Raw genomic sequence first — 23,086 nt, 5'->3', positions numbered from 1 at the left:
AAAATTCTTAAAGAGATGGGAATATCAGACCACCTGACCTGCCTCTTGAGAAACCTGTATGCAGGTCAAGAAGCAACAGTTAGAACTGGACATGGAACACAGACTGGTTCCAAATAGGGAAAGGAGTATGTCAAGACTGTATATTGTCACCCTGCTTATTTAGCTTATATGCAGAGTACATCATGAGAAATGCTGGACTGGATGAAGCACAAGCTGGAATCAAGATTGCTGGGAGAAATATCAATAACCTCAGATATGCAGATGCCACCACCCTTATGGCAGAAAGCAAAGAAGAACTAAAGAACCTCTTGATGAAAGTGAGAGAAGAGAGTGAAAAAGTTGGCATAAAACTCAACATTCAGAAAACGAAGATCATGGCATCCGATCCCATCAGTTCATGGGAAGTAGATGGGGAAACAGTGGGAACAGTGGCAGACTTTATTTCTTTGGGCTCCAAAATCACTGCAGATGCTGACTGCAGCCATGAAATTAAAAGACGCTTGCTCCTTGGAAGAAAAGTTATGACCAACCTAGACAGCTTATAAAAAAGCAGAGACATTGGTTTTCCAACAAAGGTCCATCTAGTCAAAGCTATGGTTTTTCCAGTAGTCATGTATGGATGTGAGAGTTGGACTATAGAGAAAGCTGCTGCTACTGCTAAGTCGCTTCAGACTTTATGCAACCCTGTAGATGGCAGCCCATCAGGCTGCCCCATCCCTGCGATTCTCCAGGCAAGAACACTGGAGTGGGCTGCCATTTCTTTCTCCAGTGCATGAAAGTGAAATGTGAAAGTGACGTTGCTCAGTCTTTTCGGACTCTTAGCGACCCCATGGACTTCAGCCCACCAGGCTCCTCCATCCATGGGATTTTCCAGGCAAGAGTACTGGAGTAGGTTGCCTTTGCCTTCTCCAAAGAAAGCTGAGTGCCGAAGAATTAATGCTTTTGAACTGTGGTGTTGGAGAAGACTCTTGAGAGTCCTTTGGACTGCAAGGAGATCCAACTAGTCCATCCTAAAGGAAATCAGTTCTGAACATTCATTGGAAGGACTGATGTTGAAGCTGAACCTCCAATACTTTGTCTACCTGATGCGAAGAAATGACTCATCAGGAAAGACCCTGATGCTGGGAGAGATTGAAGGTGGGAGGAGAAGGGGATGACAGAGGATGAGATAGTTGGATGGCATCACCGACTCAATGGACAGGAGTTTGAGTAAACTCTGGGAGTTGGTTATGGACAGGGAAGCCTGAGTGGGCTGCAGTCCATGGGGTCGCAAAGAGATGGACATGACTGAGTGACTGAACTGGACTGGAGTGACTGAACTGGACTTAACTGACTGAACTGAAGTATATCTACATCTGCTTTGTTTTTGTTTCCACTTACATGAAGTATATTACTCTGTCCCTTCACTTCACACATGCCTCTGTGTGTTTAGAGCTGAAATAATTCTCCTATGGGCAGAATATGGTCGGATCTTGTTTTTAAATCTATTTAACATTAATGTTGGAGAAGGCAATGGCAACCCACTCCAGTACTCTTGCCTGGAAAATCCCATGGATGGAGGAGCCTGGTGGGCTGAAGTCCATGGGGTCGCTAAGAGTCGGACACGACTGAGCGACTTCACTTTCACTTTTCACTTTCATGCATTGTAGAAGGAAATGGCAACCCATTCCAGTGTTCTTGCCTGATGGGATGCCGTTTGTGGGGTCGCACAGGGTCGGACATGATTGAAGCGACTTAGCAGTAGCAGCAGCAGCAGCAGCGTTTTTGTACCTTTTGATTGGTGAATTTAGTGTGATTATTATGATTTGTAAGTTTGTCCTACTGCTTTATTGTTTGTCTTCTTATTTGATGGATATTTTCATTGTTTTTTCTCCCTACTGTTTCTGCCTATCTTTGTAAGTTGGTGGTTTTCCATGGTGATGTACTTAGTTTCCTCTTTAACATTTTTTTGTGAATCTACTCTAGATTTTTGCTTTGTAGGTTGAATGAGGATTACATAAAACGTCTCATAGATACAGGAGTCCATTTTTATGCCAACAGCAACTTATTTTCATTTGTTTAAAAGGCTCTGTCCTTTGACTCTTCCATGTGTATATACTTTTTTATTTTTTTGCAAATCTTTTTAATGTCTGGCTAAAGAGAATATGGCTAAATTCTCATATCTGCTTCTGCATTCAATTGTTTAATAGGCTGTTTCAACTGAATTATATGAAGATCTGACCTTGCATATCAAATATTAACTTTGAACCCCTTTTTATATTTTTCATGTCACAGCTTATATTTTTTATGCTATGAATTTGTCAAAGAATGTCTATGGGGTCACACAGAATTGGACACGACTGGTGACTTAGCAGTAGCAGTATAGCTATAGTTATTTTTATTGCTCTTTTCCTTTAACTTTTATACTGTAGTTAAGTAGTTAACACATCATTCAAATACAGAGTTATACTTTTCTAATTCTGTTAACTTTTCACCTTTACAGGAGAATTGTGTACTGTCACATATTTTTATGTAGTTGATAAGTATTTTTTCATTTTAGCCTGAAGAATTAGATTAGGTTTTCTTGCAAGGCAGGTCTTGTCATGGTGAACTCCTTCAGCTTTTGTGTTTTTGAGAAAGCCTTTATTTATTTCATTTCTGAAAGATAAGTTTGCTGGATAAAGTATTATTTGTTGATAACTTTTATCTTTTGGCATTCTGAATATGTTATTTCACTCTCTTCTAGCCTGTAAAGTTTCTGCTAAGAAATCCCCTGATAGTCCACTGGGGGTAACTTGTAGGTTACTTTTTTTTCTTGTCTGCTTTTAAGATTCATCAGTGATTTTTGGCAGCATCATTATAATGTGTCTTGGAGAGGCCTTTTAGCATTGAGATAATAAGGCGTTCTACTAGCTTCATGGATGCCTATGTCAAAGTCCTTCACCAGGTTTGGAAAGTTCTCAGCTATCTTTTAAAAATAAACTCCCTGCTTACTTTTCCCTCTCTTCTCCTTATGTTACACCAATTATTCTTCTGTTTGCTTTTTCAGATTGAATCTGATAGCTCTTATAGGGTCTCTTCACTTGAAAAAATCTAAGTTCTCTATCTTCTTATAACTGAATTATTTCTGTATTCATGTCCTCTAAGTCATATGCTCCATCTTCCATTTGGTCTGCCTTGTTCCCTTTGCTCTCTATTGCATTTTTCATGATGTTTTTTGGTATATCTAACTTTACAAAGTGAAAAGAGAGCATGGAATTGACACAATACCTGGAAAAAATGTGTTTCCACTGAGGAAAATGAGTAGTTATATTCTAGAGAAGGAGTTAGCAAAGTACAGCCAATGGAATAAATCTATCCAGCCTGCCACATATATGCATACATCCTGCGAGATAAGGATGGAGCTTACATTTTAAAATTGGTTGAAAAAATTAGAATAATATTTTGTAAGGTGTGAAAATTGACATTAAAATTTCAGTGTCTACAAATAATGCCTTATTGGGACACATCCGTGCTGTTTTTTTACATATTATTTCTGACTGCTTTTGTGCTACAACAGCAGAGTTGAGTAGTTGTGACAGAGACCTTATGGCTTACAAAACTTAAAATATTTATTATCTGTCCTCTACAGAAAAGTTTACTCATCTGTGCTCTAGAGGAAACTAAAATACTAGAAATAGATTAGCAATTTTACTAGTAAGTACTTGAGGTATTCCTGAAAATCAGAACAAGGAGGTATGTTAATTTTTGGATCAGAAACAATTCTTCCCTACTTCCATTTCCCTAATTCTTTCTTCTATGGTACCATCAAGATCTCTAGTAGGATAGAGTGCTATGGTAGGACAGCAGATTCCTCAATGTGTTGTAAGAATCTGATATTTCCTGCTACCTTAATGACTCACTGTGAATTAAGTTACTGTCATCCCCCTAACTGATCTTACTGCTTTCACCCTTGTCTGCCAGTCAACTTTCCGATATAGTAGCTACAGGTATCCTTTTAAAGTTTCAGTCAGATCGGATCACTTTGGTTAAGATCTACCAATGACTCCTCATCTTGTTTAAGCCAAACTCATTGCAGTGCCTTTCCAAGGAAGGCCTTAGAACATCTATCCCCTCATAGCTCTCTGATAGCTTCTCTTTATCTCTTTATGCTCCAGTTGCACGTGATTCTTGTTTTTCCTCAAAGAGTTCAGAAATGTTTCTGTCACAGAGTGGTTTGCTCATTGTCCTCTCTGCCTGAGGTACCACCCTTTAGATATCTGCCTGCCTCTCACTTCTTTCATGTTCTATTTTGTAGTTCTATCAGTTGCTGAGAATAGGGCTTTGAATTTCCCCACTGTAATTGTGAGTTTTATTCGTTCTCTTTTCATTCCTATTAGTTTTTTTTCCTGTATTTTTTAAAACTCTGTTTGGTGCATACATATATGGGATTTCTATGTCTTCTTGGTGTTTTGATTTTTTTCTTATCTTAATGTCACGTCCTTCATTGTTTCTGGTAAGTTTTGCTTTGAGGTATACTTTTTGTGATATTAATTTACCCACTCTTGCTTTAAAAATTGATACTTTCATAGTATAGATTTTATATTCTCTTACTTTTCTTATAATTTCATAGTTGGATAATTAAAAATATACTATGCTAATTTTTTAGTAAGCATTTTTAAGAGCAGTTTTAAGTTCACAGCAATTTTAAGAAGAAAATATGATTTCCCAGATTCTTTCTACTGCTACAGATGCACAACCTTCTGCATTATCAATATCCCCTACCAGAGTGGTACATTTGTTAAACTGATAAACATAGATTGACATATCATACTCATCCAAAGTCTGTAGTTTACATTATGATTCCTTTTTTTTTTATCTTTGTCTGATTTATTTCACTTAGCATAATAGCCTCTAGATCCATCCATGTCACAAATGGCAATATTTCATTTTTATAGCTGAGTAGGATTTCAGCCATGAAATTAAAAGACGCTTATTCCTTGGAAGGAAAGTTATGCCCAACCTAGACAGCATATTAAAAAGCAGAGACATTACTTTGCCAACAAAGGTCCGCCTAGTCATGTATGGATGTGAGAGTTGGACTGTGAAGAAAGGTGAGCACCGAAGAATTGCTGCTTTTGAACTGTGGTGTTGGAGAAGACTCTTGAGAGCCCCTTGGACTGCAAGGAGATCCAGCCAGTCCATCCTAAAGGAGATCAGTCCTGGGTGTTCATTGGAAAGACTGATGTTGAAGGTGAACCTCCAATACTTTGGCCATCTCATGCGAAGAACTGACTCATTTGAAAAGACCCTGATGCTGGGAGGGATTGAGGGCAGGAGGAGAAGGGGACGACAGACGATGAGATGGTAGGATGGCATCACCTACTCAATGGACATGAATTTGAGTAAACTCTTGGAGTTGGTGATGGACAGGGAGGGCTGGTGTGCTGCAGTCCATGGGGTTGCAAAGAGCTGGACACGATTGAGCAACTGAACTGAACTGAATATTCCATTATATATATGTATATATATCTTAAAAAATAATTTAATTGGAGGCTAATTACATTACAATATTGTAGTGGTTTTTGCCATACATTGACATGAATCAGCCATAGGTGTACATGTGTCCCCCATCCTGAGCCCTCCTCCCACCTCCCTCCCCATACCATCCCTCAGGGTTGTCCCAATGCACTGGCTTTGAGTGTCCTGTTTTATGCATATGATTCACTTTTGGTGTGATATATTCTATGGGTTTGGGGAAATGTTCAGTGACATATATAGCAGTATATTATCGTACACAGTATTTCATTGCACTCAAAATTATCATGCTCCACCTATTCATGTTTCCTTACACCTTTCCCACTTCACACCTCACCCCTGGCAATGACTGATATTTTTACTGTCTCCATAATTTTGTCTTTCAAGAATGTCATATAGTTGGGATCATATAATATATGACCATACAGTATACTTCCCTTGTGGCTCAGATGGCAAAAGCATCTGCCTACAATGTGGGAGACCCGGGTGTGATCCCTGAGATTGGGAAGATCCCCTGGAGAAGGAAATGGCAACCCACTCCAGTATTCTTGCCTGGAAAATCCCATGGACAGAGGAGCCTGGAAGTTTATACAGTCCATGGGGTTGCGAAGAGTCAGACACGACTGAGTGACTTCACTTCTCTATACAGTATATAGCTTTTTCAGATTGGCTTCTTTTATTTAGTAATATGCATTTAAGTCTCCTCTCTGTCTTTTCATGATTTTATAGCTCATTTCCTTTTAGTGTTGAATGATATTCCATTGCCTGGATGTACCACAGTTTGAAGAACATCTTGTTTGCTTCCAAGTTTTGACGATTACAGATGAAGCTGCTATGAAAATCTGTGTGCAGGTTTTAGTGTAGACATACATTTTGAATCCCTTGAGTATATATCAAGGAGCACGATTGCCAAATTGTATGTTAAGGGTATGTTTAGACTAATAAGAAACAGCCAAACTGTCTTCCAAAATGGCTATACCATTTTGCATTTCCTTCAGCAAAGTTGCTTCATATCCCTGTCAGCATTTGGTATTGTCAGTATTCTGATTTTTGACCATTCTAAATAGGTATGTAGTGGTATCTAATTTTTAATTCGCATTCCTTGGTGACATATGATGTTGAACATCTTTTTTAATGTTTATTTGCCATCCATATATCTTCTTTGGTGATGTATCTGTTAAGGTCTTTAGCTCATTTTTTAACTTGTTCTCTTATTATTGAATTTTAAGAGTTCTTTGTATGTTTTAGATTACAGTGTCTTTGCAAATACTTTTTGTCAGTCCATGGCATATTTTCTAATTCTCTTGATAGTGCCTTTGCAGAGGAGAAAACTTTAAAGAAGTCAGCTTATCAATTATTTCTCTTATCAATTCTGCTCTTAGTTTTGTATCTAGACAGTTATTGCCATTCCCAACATCATCTAGATTTACTCCTATGCTATCTTCAAGGAGTGTTAAAATTTTGGGTTTTATGTTTAGGGATGTGATCCATTTTGAATTAAGTAAGATCTGGGTCAAGGTTCATTTTTTGCAAGTGTATGTGCAGGTGTGGCAACACCATTTGTTGAAGTTTATCTTTGCTCCAGCATATTGTCTTTGCTAGTTGACTCTATATATGTAAGTAGGGCTATTTCTAGGCTGTCTATTCTGTTCTACTGATCTGTTTATCTGTTTTTTTCACCGATACCACCCTGTCTGGATAACTGTAGCTTTATATACAAGTCTTTAAGTTGGGTAGTGTTGATCCTCTTTCAATATATTGTATTGGCTATGCTGTGTCTTTTGCTACTTCATATACACTTTAGAATCAGTTTTTCAGCATTTACAAAATATCTTCCTAGGATTTTGATTGAAACTGCATTGAATCTGTAGATAACTCTGAGAAGAACTGACATTTTGGTTATATTGAACATGGACTATCTTTCCATTTATTTAGTTTTTTGATTTCATTCATCAGAGTTTTGTAATTTTTGTTTTTCAATTGATCCATTCAGACCAACTCTTTTTGGAAAATGGAGACGTATTCATTTTTTAAGTTTGCCTGAGTATTACATAAGTTCCTATTCTGTTCTTTCAAGGAGGGAGCATCAGAAAAGGCTTCTAGAGTAGTGCTCCTAACGTTTACTCTCTGAGCAGCAGTGGTGGTTCAGATTTAGAGATGAAGGAGGGGACAAAGATCAACTTTTCTTTCTGTATTCAACTTATTTTAATTTGTTTTTCTTTGTTTACATTGTGCATCTGTCCTTCCTTATACTTTCAGCTTACTCATATTTTCTAATTTTATTTTTCTACCTTTCATCTTTTGGAATTTTGTTTTGTGACCCTATATTTCAGATTAAAATATAAATTTGTTATTATGTTATATCCATGGTCTTTCTGGTGATCTGACTTCAGCGTATTTTGCCAGCATTGTTTCCCTTTGTTTCTATTCTATAACTTAATTCTCTAACCAAAGGAACATTTTTTTTTTCTTTATCCTTGACATATGGTTTCCTATTTCTGTAGGCCTTTAATTTACAGCCTTCCTCCCTAAAAACTCCCAAACCCAACAACCCTCCAAACTATTTATAACCTAAAGTAATACTAAAAAGTGTGGAAGGAAAGTGTTGGAAAATAGTCACTCAGGGTTCAGACTGGTCAGATGTGAAAAGTATCAGAACAAATAAAGGAACACAGGTATTACAGATGGCCAGAAGAAACTGAGAAAGATGATTAGAACTTACCACCTGCCACTGGACCAATTACTAAAAAAGAAAAATAGAACAAATTATTATTTTAAAAAAATTATGTACTTGATTCCCATTGAAAACCCTACTAGAAACATCAGAAAAGGGACTTTGGGGAAACATTACATCTTATATCAATACTCTATTCTGTATTAATTCAATCTTAACTATACTTGAATAACCTAAATATTGAGATCATTTTTTTGTTGTTGTTACTGTTCAGTTGCTAAGTTGTGTCTGACTCTGCGACCCCATGTCAAACTCATGTCCATTGAGTTGGTGATGCCATCCAACCATCTCATCCTCTGTTGTCTCTTTTTCCTCCTGAACTCAGTCTTGCCCAGCATCAGGGTCTTTTCCAATATGTAGGCTTTTCACATCAGTGGCCAAAGTATTGGAGTATCAGTCCTTCCAGTATATATTGCAGGTTTATTTCCTTTAGGAAGGCCTGTTTAATGGGTTATATGAGTGAAATTCACTTTTCTAATGAAATACTTTTTGTTTTTAAGATTCTTAACTAGGGCAAGAGTCACAACATTTTAGGAGAATGATCACCAGTTCAAGATTACTATTTTAAGTTTCTCTTCTTTTTTTCTGTCATTCAATATTCTCTCTCCATTTCAAACCTCTAACCACTAGGTCAGCTCTCATATTCTTTTTGCAGTAGAGAATGTTTATTTATAATTTTGTCAATTAAAAATTTTTTGTCATAATTTTTCGATTTTTTTTCTTTCTGATAACCTCTGGGTTTTAACCAGAATTTTAAAATATGGTTTAATAAGTAGCATGTGTGAAACATGTAACCATTTAAGATTAGAGTTCTTACTTACATATCTTTAAAGGGTATCAATTCAGTTCAGTTGCTCAGTTGTGTCTGACTCTTTGCGACCCCATGAATCTCAGCATGCCAGGCCCCCCTGTCCATCACCAACTCCTGGAATTCACCCAAACTCATGTCCATCGAGTCAGTGATGCCATCCAGCCATCTCATCCTCTGTTGTCCCCTTCTCCTCCTGCCCCCAATCCCTGCCAGCATCAGAGTCTTTTCCAATGAGTCAACTCTTTGCATGAGGTGGCCAAAGTATTGGAGTTTCATCTTTAGCATCATTCCTTCCAAAGAACACCCAGGGCTGATCTCCTTTAGAATGGACTGGTTGGATCTCCTTGCAGTCTAAGGGACTCTCAAGAGTCTTCTCCAACACCACAGTTCAAAAGCATCAATTTTTAGGCACTCAGCTTTCTTCACAGTTCAACTTTCACATCCATACATGACCACTGGAAAAACCATAGCCTTGACTAGACGGACCTTTGTAGACAAAGTAATATCTGTGCTTTTCAATATGCTATCTAGGTAGGTCATAACTTTCCTTCCAAGGAGTAAGGTGACTTCATGGCTGCAGTCACCATCTGCAGTGATTTTGGAGCCCCCAAAAATAAAGTCTGACACTGTTTCCACTGTTTCCCCACCTATTTCCCATGAAGTGATGGGACCGGATGCCATGATCTTCGTTTTCTGAATGTTGAGCTTTAAGCCAACTTTTTCCGTCTCCTCTTTGACTTTCATCAAGAGGCTTTTTCATTCCTCTTCACTTTCTGCCCTAAGGGTGGTGTCATCTGCATATCTGAGGTTATTGATATTTCTCCTGGCAATCTTGATTCCAGCTTGTGCTTCTTCCAGCCCAGCGTTTCTCCCGATGTACTCTGCATGTAAGTTGAATAAGCAGGGTGACAATATACAGCCTTGACGTACTCCTTTTCCTATTAGGAACCAGTCTGTTGTTCTATGTCCAGTTCTAAGTGTTGCTTCCTGACCTGCATACAGGTTTCTCAAGAGGCAGGTCCAGTGGTCTGGTATTCCCATCTCTTGAAGAATTTTCCACAGTTTATTGTGATCCACACAGTCAAAGGCTTTGGCATAGTCAATAAAGCAGAAATAGATGTTTTTTCTGGAACTTTCTTCCTTTTTCCATGATCCAGCAGATGTTGGCAATTCGATCCCTGCCTTTTCTAAAACCAGCTTGAACATCTGGAAGTTCACGGTTCGTGTATTGCTGAAGCCTGGCTTGGAGAATTTTGAGCATTACTTTACTAGCATGTGAGATGAGTGCAATTGTGTGGTATAGAACAGGAAAAACCAAGATCGGTTATAATGACAAATGAAAAGTCTCAGGAGCTTCAATTCCTGATCTGTTATAGGCCTAAGTCTTTCATATGTTCAGAGTGGGCAAATGGAGTTGAGTTAAGCTACTTTCACTTTTCTTCTCGATTTTTATGAAAATTTAAAGTATTTATTTAAATTTTGCTCCTATTCTTTTCTACTTTAGAGTCTAATCTCATAATGCATCTGTTCTGTTCTTAACTTTCCATTATATAATTCTTCTAAGTCCGTCACTTAATTTACTCATTCCTTGTCTTATCTTGAAAATATTTGAGCTAAAACCTTTGCTATTTTAGGACATTTCTTCTATTAAAAATAAGGCCGTATTATGTCTGTTCTGTTTATTCTTTGCATGAATATATTTCTCACTTAATATCAATAATTTTGGGGAAAAATTTAAAAGCAAAGGAGATGGGGAAATATACTATTTAGATTTTGCATTAATAAAAATGATTACAGCCAGTCAAAGCATGGGAATGGAACCCTGTGGGGGCCAAAGGACACTAGGATTGCTAACCAAACAATTGTTGGTGCGTTTGGAAAAGAACTCTACTCACCTAACGCAAAACTCAAGCTTCCAAAAATTCAATTACTAATAAATTTCTCTGTAGTGGAAGAGGAAAGAAATCCCTGAGACCACTTTCTCTTTTAAGAAGGAAGCTGTAATGAAACATCATAAATCAACCCCTTTACTGTTTTTGTCCAATAATTGAGGGCTGACAAATGTGGAGGCATTAAAATACCCACAACTTCATATAAATAGGAAAGCTGGGGGATGACATGCAGAAATTGTTATGGTAGAAGTTATTAATATCTAGATATTATTAATAGTTTACATTATTATAAAGTATTAAAATGTCACAATTATAGATAAGCATTATTTATGAATTAGTAGCTAATAGTGACTGTAAAGACTGTTATTACACCAAGTTAAAGATTTATTCTTTGCTCATAGGTCATTTAGAAAAGAGTTGAAATATAGTCATTAGATAGAATGACTGGCCTTGTATGTGGAGGGAATATGAAAAGCTGCTGAAAAATAGGCAGCTGGTGAATTTATACCTAAAATCTCATCCAAGTCAAGGTCATACTTCCCTAGTGTATTGAACAGAGTTTGTATTAATACTATTACTCTTGAAAGTAGTAAAAATGGCCAAACATTTTATCATTTGATAAGAATAGCCAGTTTCCTCATGACACTTAGAGGGCACTTAACTAATGTCAACCAAGAAGAAGCTCTGTGTGACTGCCAAATAAAGAACTAAACTCCTAGAGGTACTTCAAAATCCTGCGTCAAAAACATAAAAATAGATCTCTCTCTAGGGTGTTACTTTGAAAGAATAATGTCGTCTCTCTGACTAAAAGAGTTAGAGAGGCTATCGTCCTCTAGTAACTGGAACATGAAAATTTTAAGTCTATTTTAGGAGACATAGGTAAGAGGGTAAAGTATGTATCTATACACGTTTCTTAGGAAATTGAGAAAAAAGAATTTCATATTCATTGGTAATTTTTGAAAAATTATTTTTTTTTAAATTTCTCCACTGCAAAGTATGTTAAAGTAGACCTCGAGGATAGTAGGAGAAAGGTATCAGATGTTACCACATTTGAATGTAGCTCATAATTTTTCTTTAGGCGAAGAGATTTGACTTCCTGCTCTCACCTCTTCATCGTCAGATTTTCCTCACAGCTTGACTTGTATTGATGAAATATTTAAACTGTCACCAGCACTTGTTTCTCCCTAATTTTTTTTTTTCCTGTCAGTAGGGGTTTATGTTTTCCACTAATTATAAATAAATTAGTTGTTCCAGTAGTGTGGAATAATGAGAATGAAAACATCAAATTTTCAAGGAAATGATTAAAGACGTTACCAAGTGAAGATAATATAAATTAAATTTTAAGAGACATTAAATAGTTTACCCACAGCCACATGACTGGTGTTTTAACTGAGATTTGATTGGTCTGTCTGATTCCTTTCTTAAACACTGAAATATATTACCTTTACTTTTTTTTTTAACCAGTTAGCATCATGCAAATTGTTTTGTTCCGTATTTAGAATGATTCCTTAGAGCATGTATATGGAAATGGAACTACGAGTTTAAAGGATACTCTATTCTTTATATCTTATATTCTTTGTATCTTTATATAGTGCCTCTGCACGTTTACTTTCTAAAAGGATTATATTAATTTAAATGGGATCAGTGATGTATCATTGTATACTACTTACCAAAGCAATGCTGACATTACTTATTCTATTTAAATTTGTTTCTTCTTTGGGTGAAAAATACTACCTCAAGGTCTTAATTTTCTATCCTTTATTTTTTTTTACCAGTCATTGGGCATACTATGGTTTTGAAATTTATCAGTAACTTAAGGGTACTGGATAATGGGGAGGCAAAATGGGTTGGAAAATGTAAATATGAAGTCCTTTACTTGAGGGCTAATTTTCAAAAAGACATTGGAATTAAGAAATAGATGAATAATAACTTACCAATAGGTACTGGAGTAACTGGCAGAACAACATGAAACAAATACATAATAGCAGAATTTTAGCATCAAGAATATAGTTACCTTCCTTGTTTTTCCAAGGCAACAGAGAGATGTTTGGAAGACACTAAACCTCCCCCAGAAAGAAATCCAAAATGGAATAAGAGGAATTAGCATTTCTTTGTGGTGAAGTAGTAATCCTAGTCTGATGCGACTGTCTTCAGTGTATTTCAATGTAGTAGAAAGGCAGACTGGGCTAATAACATAAATGCTTATGTCATTCTTTTTCTTTCTCCTCTAGTATACAGGATTTAAATCATGTGGAGAACTTTCAAAAAATTTGAATGCTAATTGCAATTATTCCCTTTCCTCTTCCCACACCTAACATATCATACTGAATTTTCCTCTATTTTTTGTTGGTATCTCTATATTTGTTATATCCCACCTATATATCTTTCCTTTGTATAGTATGGAAGGTTCTTGTTATTAAAAGCTCTTTGAATAGTTTTAGAAAATAAAATATTTTTTATACTTAGTCTCAATCAAATATTTATTCTTTTTATTGAAAAATTAATAACACAGCAGGTTGCCAAGTAAAAGAGAGAGAGACTACTTATAAATAGAATAAATGCAATTGGCCATATTTGGGAAAAATATCTCCGTTTATGATTCCAATTTGTACCAAATTTATGAAATGAAAAAAGACTTACTGATAGGTACTGCTACATGTGCTAAAATCCAAACACAAATGATTAGTATGGATTGACACTGATAACAGAATTGACACTGATAATAGAATTCTTACTAATACTGTTTCCAGACAAGAATTTCTGGGAAGAAAAAGGAAGAGTAAGTTCCAAACCTTTTACATGAGTTACTTTAATCTTTCTTGTACAGTAACACAATCATTTTAAAAGGATAAGAAAGGGGGAGGTTATTTTCTTTTTATCTAATTTCTCATGGAAAATTAAAATACCACAGAGCTGGAAAAGCCTCATATCCTTTATTTACTCTTCCTTGTGAGTTTTCCCACTTTTCTCTGTGATTCCTGTCTTACATTTAGTTGAAAACGTATTCTTTTCTTGAAAAGTCAGTAGAGTGAATGCCAAGATTTTCATGGCATTCTTAATTATTTCGGCTTATCAGCTTCATCTTCTAGATATTATTTAATAATCTAAGTGGGAAGAAGTTGGTCTGTGTGTTTGCAAAAATTACTGAACATAAGCAATTCCAGCTGTCAGAAATGAAGATTGACTTCACTTTCCCTGTGTTTCTTCTTGGGCAATAATATATAATCTCTATTGTGTCCTTATCATAAGTCTCTTAAAATATATGAAGTCTAGTTTGTTTTTAGTAGGACATTTTAACTTACTATGAAAAAAATCAATCATTTTAATATTCCCCACTTATCATTGTAATCTGTGCTTTGTATAGAATCATAAATATTCTAGTAGGATTCTTAGGATAGGGTGTGAAAAATATAAATGTCAATTTTTTCCTTGAAATGGAAACAACCATTTTTAGGAAAAAGCCCACAGTGAGTAAATAACAAATATCAAACAGAAGGGAAATTTCTTAGAATTGCAGTTGTCATTCATGTAGATACAGAGGATATGGCTCTCATTGATCTAATTGATATTGTTTGGTAAATAAAGATGGAAATATACCCTATAATACCTCTGAAACATATTTGTCAGATACAACTGTTCCATTTTTAGAAGTGAGAGAAATAAACTACATTTTCTTCCTATTTTCCCCAACTTCTCTGGATGAGAAACATGTCTAGAATGTTCAAATTTACATATGAACTCTAGGACAGGGGTATCTTTTTCTATTTTTGGTCCCTGCTATATTCCCAGTGCCTGGCACATGATAAGACCTCAATAATTATATTTTTTTGAAAGAGTAAGATCTCAATGAATTTAACTTTGCCAGTTCATCTTTATTTCTGTCTTATGCTTTTTAAATTTCTTACCAAAAAGAACCTATAAACTCTAATAAAAATACTAACAGTTAACACTTTTTTCCATAGGTAACAATTTTCAAAAAAAATAATGTTCAAAAACATTATTTCCAATCCAAGTCACCTTTAACCTGTTTGTTATTTGCCATTTGTGAGTTTTTTACTTTCAAAATATTCATCACTGACTAGAGGAAGTTCGGAGAAGGCAATGGCCACTCCAGTGTTCTTGTCTGGAGAATCCCAAGGATGGGGGAGCCTGGTGGGCTGCTGTCTACGGGGTCACACAGAGTCGGACATGACTGAAGTGACTTAGCAGCAGGAGCAGCAGAGGAAGTTAATCAATATTAATAAAGAAATTGAAAAACTTGAATGTCAAGGTCTTACTTGTTTAGAAAAGGATATAATCAACACAGGAACCAACCCTATAATTGATGGATAGATATAAAACTTACTTGGTGGTTCTTGCCTTACTGTGAAAGAGAAATAAAATAATTAAATGAATGAGATGTGAAGAACGAGTTACTTCTCAAATTCTTTATGCAGGAAGTTTTAAAAAACAGGACTTTGAGAGACCACCAAACTCTCTATTTGGAATCAGTTAAATTAGCGGGAGAATAAATGTCTTCAGATTATTCTGTTTAAGTACCTTTTAATTTGAGTGCTTTTTTTGAAAGAAAGGATCAGAGAGGAATCATTGGAAGATGCTATTTCTTCCTGTTGGTTTTTGTCTGCTAATTCAAACTTTTTGGTAAGATTTTTATGTCACACTTTATTGCCTCCTTATTATTATTCCTTTTTTTCTCATCACTTCTTTGGAATGATCATATTGATTTCTCATGATCATTACTGTAATTCTTACTTGCTAATTATTGTTTTTTAGATTAATTTTAGAAAAGTTCTCTTTTTCCCAGTCACATAGATATCTTAGGGTGGGTGACTCCCCATTTGAATGGGATGAAAGCAGTACTTGCTTTTAGATTCAGGTAAATAAACCTGAATTTGAATCCCAACCTCTTCTGCTCATAATTGTGTGGTCATGAGCAAGTTACCTAGTCTTACCACTTCCTTCTTCTTATAGGAATAACAATATTTATCTTATATAATGTATATGCATATATAAAGCTAAGTACAGTGCCTGGTACCTTGTAAGTATGTAACAACTAGTATTTGTTATTATAGTACCCCATAGTGTACCAATTAGTTTCAATTATAGCCTCCAAATGAATGTTGATAGTTCAAAATGAAGCAAGCTACTGAAAATATGAATAGGGAAACAAGAAGCTAGAAGAAGAGAAATGCTAGAAAAAAATAAACCATAGAGTCAGAAATATAAATCTTAAGCCCTGGTGAACATTCACACTAAAAACAAGGTACAAAAGGGCCTCTAGGTACCATGAAACACCAGTGATAACAACAGAATTGAGAGAAACATGGGACCTACCTTTAGATTTTTCAGGTCTTGCTTTAATAAAAAAAGCAAAGGAACAAATTAGTGTGATTGTCTAATGAAACAGAAACACATTTTCACTGATGTTACGATGAGCATCATAGACTGAACAGTAGTGGAAAGAAAAAAAGAGATTCTGCAAGGACCACTTTCCCTTGGAAATGTTATGGAAGAAATGGTCTATAGCCAGCAATGAAGCTCACTCTTTCTTTTCCCATCTAGGTCTCTGATTTTATTTAATTATCTGTTTCAATTTCAGTAACTTTTTTCATTTCAAAGATTTCAACTTTGTTCTTTTTTATATCTGCTTATTCTTTTTCCAAACTGCATTAAAAAATATATGTAACTTTTTCTTTTATCTTTTTAAAACATGGATAGTCTATCTTTTACTCCCCACGAGGGAAGTCACAACCTATCAGAGCTCCCGTCTGTGCTGCTCTTATGATGTTATCTTAGCTCTACCGTATGCTATATGCCATATGCTATATATCAACTGCTTTACCATTCTAACTTTTCTCTCTCTCCATAACCTCTTCAATTAGACTTTTGTTTCCCCTCTACCCTATTAAGATTACTAATAACCCTCATTTTACAAAATGCAATGACCAATTCTCAGTCCAAATTTTTATTTCTTGAAAGTTTTAGGTGCAGTTGTTTATATACTCTTTTCATCTGGAAATACTTTCTTGAGTTCTATAAGCCACTCTCCTGGTTTTTCTTCTTCCTCCCTGCACACTCCTTCTTTCTATACTTTGCTGGATTTTTTTCTTCTTCCTAACCTCTAAAACTGACGTTCCTGAGCACAGTTCTTAGCGTTCTTATCTTTACAGGCACCATTGGTAATCAAATTTAGTCCAGTGGTTTTAAAATGCTATCTCTACACTAAATTTGTCAAGTTCATTCTCCACCTGCTCTCTCCCTAAAGCAAGGAGAAGAGGATGTGAAATGGGAATGTCTCTATTACTACTGAGATAAAACTCTAAGGAAAAAGAGGCTGTAACCTCTCATATTTCCCTCCTCATACAACTTAGGTAAGACAAACCCATAGGAAGGATTGCACGACTCAGAAGCATAGTGGGAAGGAACTCCTAGAGCTGTGCAATGCAGAAATGCTGCTCTAAGGCTTTAACAAATGATGGCCAAATTAGTTCTTCTGTCTCACATACCATCTTTCTTCCAAGCCTCCATAAGCACACAAGTTTAAGAGGAAGGAAATTTAAAGGAATCTTCAGTGTTGTGGGTAGTTGACTAAGAAACGATGTGGGATAGGAAGGTATAGTGATTTCCTTCCTGAAAGTAAATGAGAAGGACTTCAAGAGATTTGCTTATAAAGACTGGGGCGGGGATTGTCTGTGAGAAAAGGTGTGTGGCAAACAATTTCCTAATTGAATGTCTGCTTGGTGGATTTGCTGATTTGTTTTGTGCATTTTGAGCATAACGAAAAGAAAATTGAAGAGTGGGAGCAGTGTACAGTGAGGAGGATGCCTTGGAGCAGCAGGCATCTTCTTCCTTTTCTAGTGACAAGGATACTTGAGCTTCTTGAAGGTCAGGTGGGCATTGTGGAAGATATCTGGGCTTGAGCTTTGGTACTGGTACTTCACTCAAGTTGGTGGCCTACTTGATGAGGGTATCTCTTCAATGACAGGCTATGGGATATACTGTCAGGGGGCACAGAACTAAGGGGTTTTGAAATAGTCCAGACTGGAGTCAGTACTTCCCCATCAAGGATAGTGCAGTGGAGCCCTTAGAAATGGGCAAGCTCTTGTAGATTCCTTCCAAGAACTAAAACATATATTCTACAAGTTGATGTTTTTGCTCAGTCACTAAGTCGTGTCCAGCTCTTTGCGACACCATGGACTGCAGCATGGCAATTCTTTGTATCAGATGACCACAGTTTTACCATTTGTGGGAAAATTGGGTAGAGTTAAGTAGCAGCTGTGTTCTTTAGAATGTATATGGCTTTCTAATTCTCCATAATTCCTAAGGGATGTACTTTACCTCATTCAGTTATATTACATTTTTGGGCTCTATTGGCATCTAAAATTTTAACCTTGACAGGCACTTTGGGTTTTAATATTCATGTGGTTTTATTTCAATCTGAGAAACCCTAGGGGATATTGGGTTTGCATAAAAATCACTTATAGGTATGAGAACCAAATTCAAATTATGGAACACTAGAACAGTGAAAAATATGGCTTCATGAATTCTATATTAAATATCACCATGGTTTGGTTTAGTTGCTAAGTCGTGTCTGACTCTTGCAACCCCATGACTGTAGCCTGCCAGGCTCCTTTGTCCATGAGATTTTCTAGGCAAGAATACTGGAGTGGGTTGCCATTGCCTTCTCTAAAATATTACCATGGTCAGTGCTTTACCTGGTTTAACTATTAAGTCACTGTTGATATTTGTAACCTGAGAAGTTAAGAGCTGAAATAATAGGAACTTCTATAATTATGTATCAAAAAGGTCATTTTGCATTCCTATTCTTGAGGCCTTTGGGTAGTATGGAAGCAACTGAATATGAGAAACATGAGTCTCAACCTTTTGGCTAGTTAAAATAGAAACACCTAAGCTGAGAAAAAGTCTCACCTAAGACAGATTGTTAAGTAAAAAACTTACTTGAAGTTCTCTGTGAAATCACTAAAAAATAAAAAGAAATCCATGAAATTTTTGTTAAATACAAAAAACATAATAGTATCTAATATATTCTGTCTGTGTCTGTGAGGGGAGGACTTGGGTGGGAATAAGAAGAAAGCATCACAAATGGCTGTAGAAAGCAGTTGCAATGCAAACTTAGATATGAGATCAAGCAGTGATGATTTAATGATGAATTCAAAGCAGGGTTTTCTCAAAAGTCTTCTTAATATACTGGATCTGAACAACTTTGGCTATAGTACCAGGCAAAGATAACTGGATATTTCTGTTTCCTTTGGATAGCAGTGTATTCTTTGAGGGAACACTCAAAAGTCAGTCTCCATTTAAACATGATTTTGGACTTCCTTCTCTCTCAAAAAAATCTGCCTACCTCTGTTATTTCATAATATTCAGTTTTTTTTGTTGTTGTTGTTGACAAATGCTACCTTACTCCTTGTTCTGACTGTACCACATGGCATGCAGGATAGTTCCCTGACCAGGGATTTGAACCCCTGCTCCCTGCACTGGGAGCAGAGTCTTAACCACTAGACTGCCAGGGAAGTCCCTAATCAGTATTTTCTTAAATTATGTATAATGTAGGGGAAAGTGTTAGTCACTCACTCAGTCATGTCCGACTCTTTGTGACCCCATGGACTGTAGCCCACCAGGCTCCTCTGTCCATGGGATTCTCCAGGCTAGAATACTGGAGTGGGTTGCCATTTCCTTCTCCAGGGGATCTTCCCCACCCAGGGATCAAACATGGTTCTCTTATACTGCAAGCGGAACCACCAGGGAAGGCCTTAATAATAATGCCCATAAAATAATGTAGGGGAAGCTGAGTAATAAGAACATAAGCGAGCAATGAGAAAATCAAATCACTATAACAGAAAAAAGTCCCTCAGACTTTGAAGACCAAACAGAACCAAAGTAGAGAAAGAGATGTTATACTTACTTATGGGTGCCAGGGGCAGACCTAGAAAACAAATTAGATATCAGTGGATATTTGTTTGAAAAAACCAAACTTTCTTTTTAAGGAATTATATTTGTGTAGGGGAGAAGCTAATTTGTTCCATAGCTCTTTGTTTAAATTATGGTTCTATGACTATGTATTCTTGGGCCAGGATGTGGCCTCAGTTTCTTAGTCTTTACAGAGAGGTCAGTGAAGTTACTCTAAGAATTAAATAGTGTAAAGTATTAATAATTAAAGCACTTATATAGTTATGATCACATAGGAGATGCAAAGTAAATACATATTTGTGATTAAGTAAATATAAGTTGATTTCTCAGAGAAAGAAGCTGGATGAGCAGAAGGCAGAGGGAATTGAGAGCTATGAGTCTCAGGTCGCTACACAGAGTTAGAAGTGAAGAGGACAGGGTCTGGTCCCTAGGCCTTGTAGAGAACAACAACAATAGGAAATAGTGGAAAAACGGATGAAACTTACCCCTGAGCATTGAAGGTGGACAAGCTGAAAGACAGAAAAATATCGTCACAACTCTTTTTCTCTCCCACTGTATTCCTGTCTGCGTTTTTAAAGAGAGTTCCTTCTTGATAGGTCATTATAAAAATAGGAAAAAATGTTACCTTTGGTCTTTATTTACTTTTAACATAAGTCAGCAGGATTTGGACTTTTCAAAAAATCATTTATAACAATGGAATTTTGACCATGAGAGGGTAAGTGGTTAGTTAAAGCAGCATGTACCCTATGCCCAGAAGTTCCAGCACAGCTGGGGAAAGGAGAAATAGGACCCCGCAGTGGAAGAAACATGGAGTGACTTACTGAGGGCTTGTGGAGCTGGTCCATCTAGAAAACACAACCGAGAAAATTTTTATCTTTCCCCCCACTTTTTCCCCATTCAATATGTTTTTCATTTTGTGAAGTCCCTTGTAACATATCATTTTAACTGCTGGGAAACTTTCCTCTCTGCTCTTTATTTTTTATGTGAATCAGTGGAGTTTTGTTTTTCCCCCACAAAGTTATTAAAAAGCTGACTTATTGAAAATATGAGTGTGAGACATGAAGGAAACAGTTACTTCTAATCTTTGAAATACCTATATGGTCAGGGAAGTTTCCTCAAGTATCTTGGAATTCAAATATGGAAAAACAGACTAAATAGGGCAGGAGGTCCAAATGAAAACTGTCTTAGAAACTTCTTATCCCCTCCTCTCTCCCATCGTTTTTTCATTGTCTGTAGGTAGTCTCTTGTTGGTCTTTATAACTAAGCAAAACTTTTTTCTCCCCTCTTCATTTTTATGTAAATTAGTAGTGTCAGACCTTTCCTGGTCAAAATAACCCAGAGGCATTTTGATAGCCAGGTTCCAAGAGAACAAGATGTACCTCAAGCCCTTTGTATTCCAGTATGGCCAGGTAAAGAATTTTGGACCCCATTTGAAATCAGTTAAACTCTGGGGCAAACAAACAGACTTACTGACTGCATGAGGAGTTGATTCCGCTGAAAACAAGCAGAGAGATTTTTTTTTATTACTCCTTTCTTGTTTATTCTTCAGTTCATTTTTTCTGTCAGAGACAGAAAAAGTTTTTCTGATCAGACATTTGAACTTTCCAGAAAAATTATAATCAGCTGATGGAATACTGGTTAATGGAAAAGGAAAAAGGAAAATAAAATAGGAGTTTCAAATTCCTATACCAGAACTCAAGTTCCAATAGACATTACTGGACCTTGATAACTGCACAGCAGAGAAATAAACAATTTGCTAATTGCTGATATAAATGACCTAGCTGGAAAACAGAAATATTGTCTGTATCTTTTTCTCTCATTCATTTTTCTCTTCTGCATGGAAAGTCCCTAACTAACAGTCTTTAGAACCATGGAGAAATGTTTTTTCCTGCTGTTTATTTTTATATGACTCAGTGAACATTCTGGAAACTTATTAATAACTTAGTGGAATTCTGAATAATGGAAAAACAAAAGGTCAAGGAAGTGGGAGCTTTAAGTTATTGCAGTCCCAATAAGGATGGATAAATTTTGGTTCAGGTAGATCTGTTAGATACTGCTGGAGACAACAGAGTTCCTTTGGAAAGTGAGATATTCAAACTTACAGGATGATCTCAAAGCCGAAAAGCAAAGAGAGAAATCAGTGTGGAAAGGCTGATGAAATAAGAAATACTTTTCCTCTTACTATTCTGAGAGAGAGTATCAGAAATATCTGTGGAGATAGAATCAAATCCTTGTAGGTGTTATAGCACACTGTGGTGGGGAATACAATTGCTATCATCCCTTGTAGGTTGAATTGTAGGATTCTGCGTTCTGCTTAGTCTGGGAGATGATTTATCTCTTCCTTTTTTGCAGTGGCTGGTCAACTGCTTAAAATCTTAGAGTGGGGTTGGTAATTTACACTGTATTGCCTTTACTATTTTTCTCCCTTTTTCTGCAGGCTTCTCAAGGTCTCCTTCACTCATATAAATATACTCCCTCCCTTGCTGACAAGTCACAGTACTTCAGATAGTTTCCTCTATTTTAAAATATAATATAATATATATGTATATACACCTTATGTATGTATATATTTGTATACGAGGTATGTGTGTATGTATGTGTATATGTGTTAGAAATGCAAAAAAGCAAAATGGCTGTCTGAGGAGACCTTACAAATAGCTGTGAAGAGAAGTGAAAAGCAAAGGAGAAAAGGAATGATATTCCCATTTGAATGGAGAGTTCCAGAAAATAGCAAGGAAAGATAAGAAAGCCTTCTTCAGCGATCAGTGCAAAGAAATAGATGAAAACAACAGAATGGGAAAGACTAGAGATCTCTTCAAGAAAATTAGAGATACCAAGGGAACATTTCATGCAATGATGGGCTCAATAAAGGACAGAAATGGTATGGACCTAACAGAAGCAGAAGATATTAAGAAGAGGTGGCAGGAATACACAGAAGAACTGTACAAAAAAGATCTTCACAACCACGATAATCATGATGGTGTGATCACTCACCTAGAGCCAGATATCCTGGAATGTGAAGCCAAGTGGGCCTTAGAAAGCATCACTATGAACAAAGCTAGTGGAGGTGATGGAATTCCAGTAGAGCTGTTTCAAATCCTGAAAGACGATGCTGTGAAAGTGCTGCACTCAGTATGCCAGGAAATTTGGAAAACTCAGCAGTGGCCACAGGACTGGAAAAGGTCAGTTTTCATTTCAATCCCAAAGAAAGGCAATGCCAAA

At 36.4% G+C, this 23,086-nt stretch overlaps 1 protein-coding gene across 1 annotated transcript in view; it reads right to left on the bottom strand.

Moving 5' to 3' along the window:
* Positions 1–23,086, bottom strand: part of TSBP1 (testis expressed basic protein 1) — a 150,297-nt gene that overhangs the window by 11,840 nt on the left and 115,371 nt on the right. Inside the window, exons 29-38 of the mRNA XM_068994162.1 lie at positions 21,335–21,358; positions 20,686–20,709; positions 20,350–20,373; positions 19,860–19,880; positions 18,893–18,913; positions 16,268–16,288; positions 15,279–15,296; positions 13,574–13,594; positions 12,868–12,885; positions 8,219–8,239 (exon numbers count right to left, since the gene is read on the bottom strand). Coding sequence (XP_068850263.1) covers positions 8,219–8,239; positions 12,868–12,885; positions 13,574–13,594; positions 15,279–15,296; positions 16,268–16,288; positions 18,893–18,913; positions 19,860–19,880; positions 20,350–20,373; positions 20,686–20,709; positions 21,335–21,358 — 213 coding nt within the window. The remainder of the gene's footprint in view (positions 1–8,218; positions 8,240–12,867; positions 12,886–13,573; positions 13,595–15,278; positions 15,297–16,267; positions 16,289–18,892; positions 18,914–19,859; positions 19,881–20,349; positions 20,374–20,685; positions 20,710–21,334; positions 21,359–23,086) is intronic.

The sequence above is a fragment of the Capricornis sumatraensis genome, chromosome 22 (genome assembly GCF_032405125.1).
Source record: "Capricornis sumatraensis isolate serow.1 chromosome 22, serow.2, whole genome shotgun sequence".
NCBI lineage: Eukaryota > Metazoa > Chordata > Mammalia > Artiodactyla > Bovidae > Capricornis > Capricornis sumatraensis.
The sequence above is the reverse complement of the archived record's forward strand: the minus strand, read 5'-3'. Positions and strand labels throughout refer to the sequence as shown.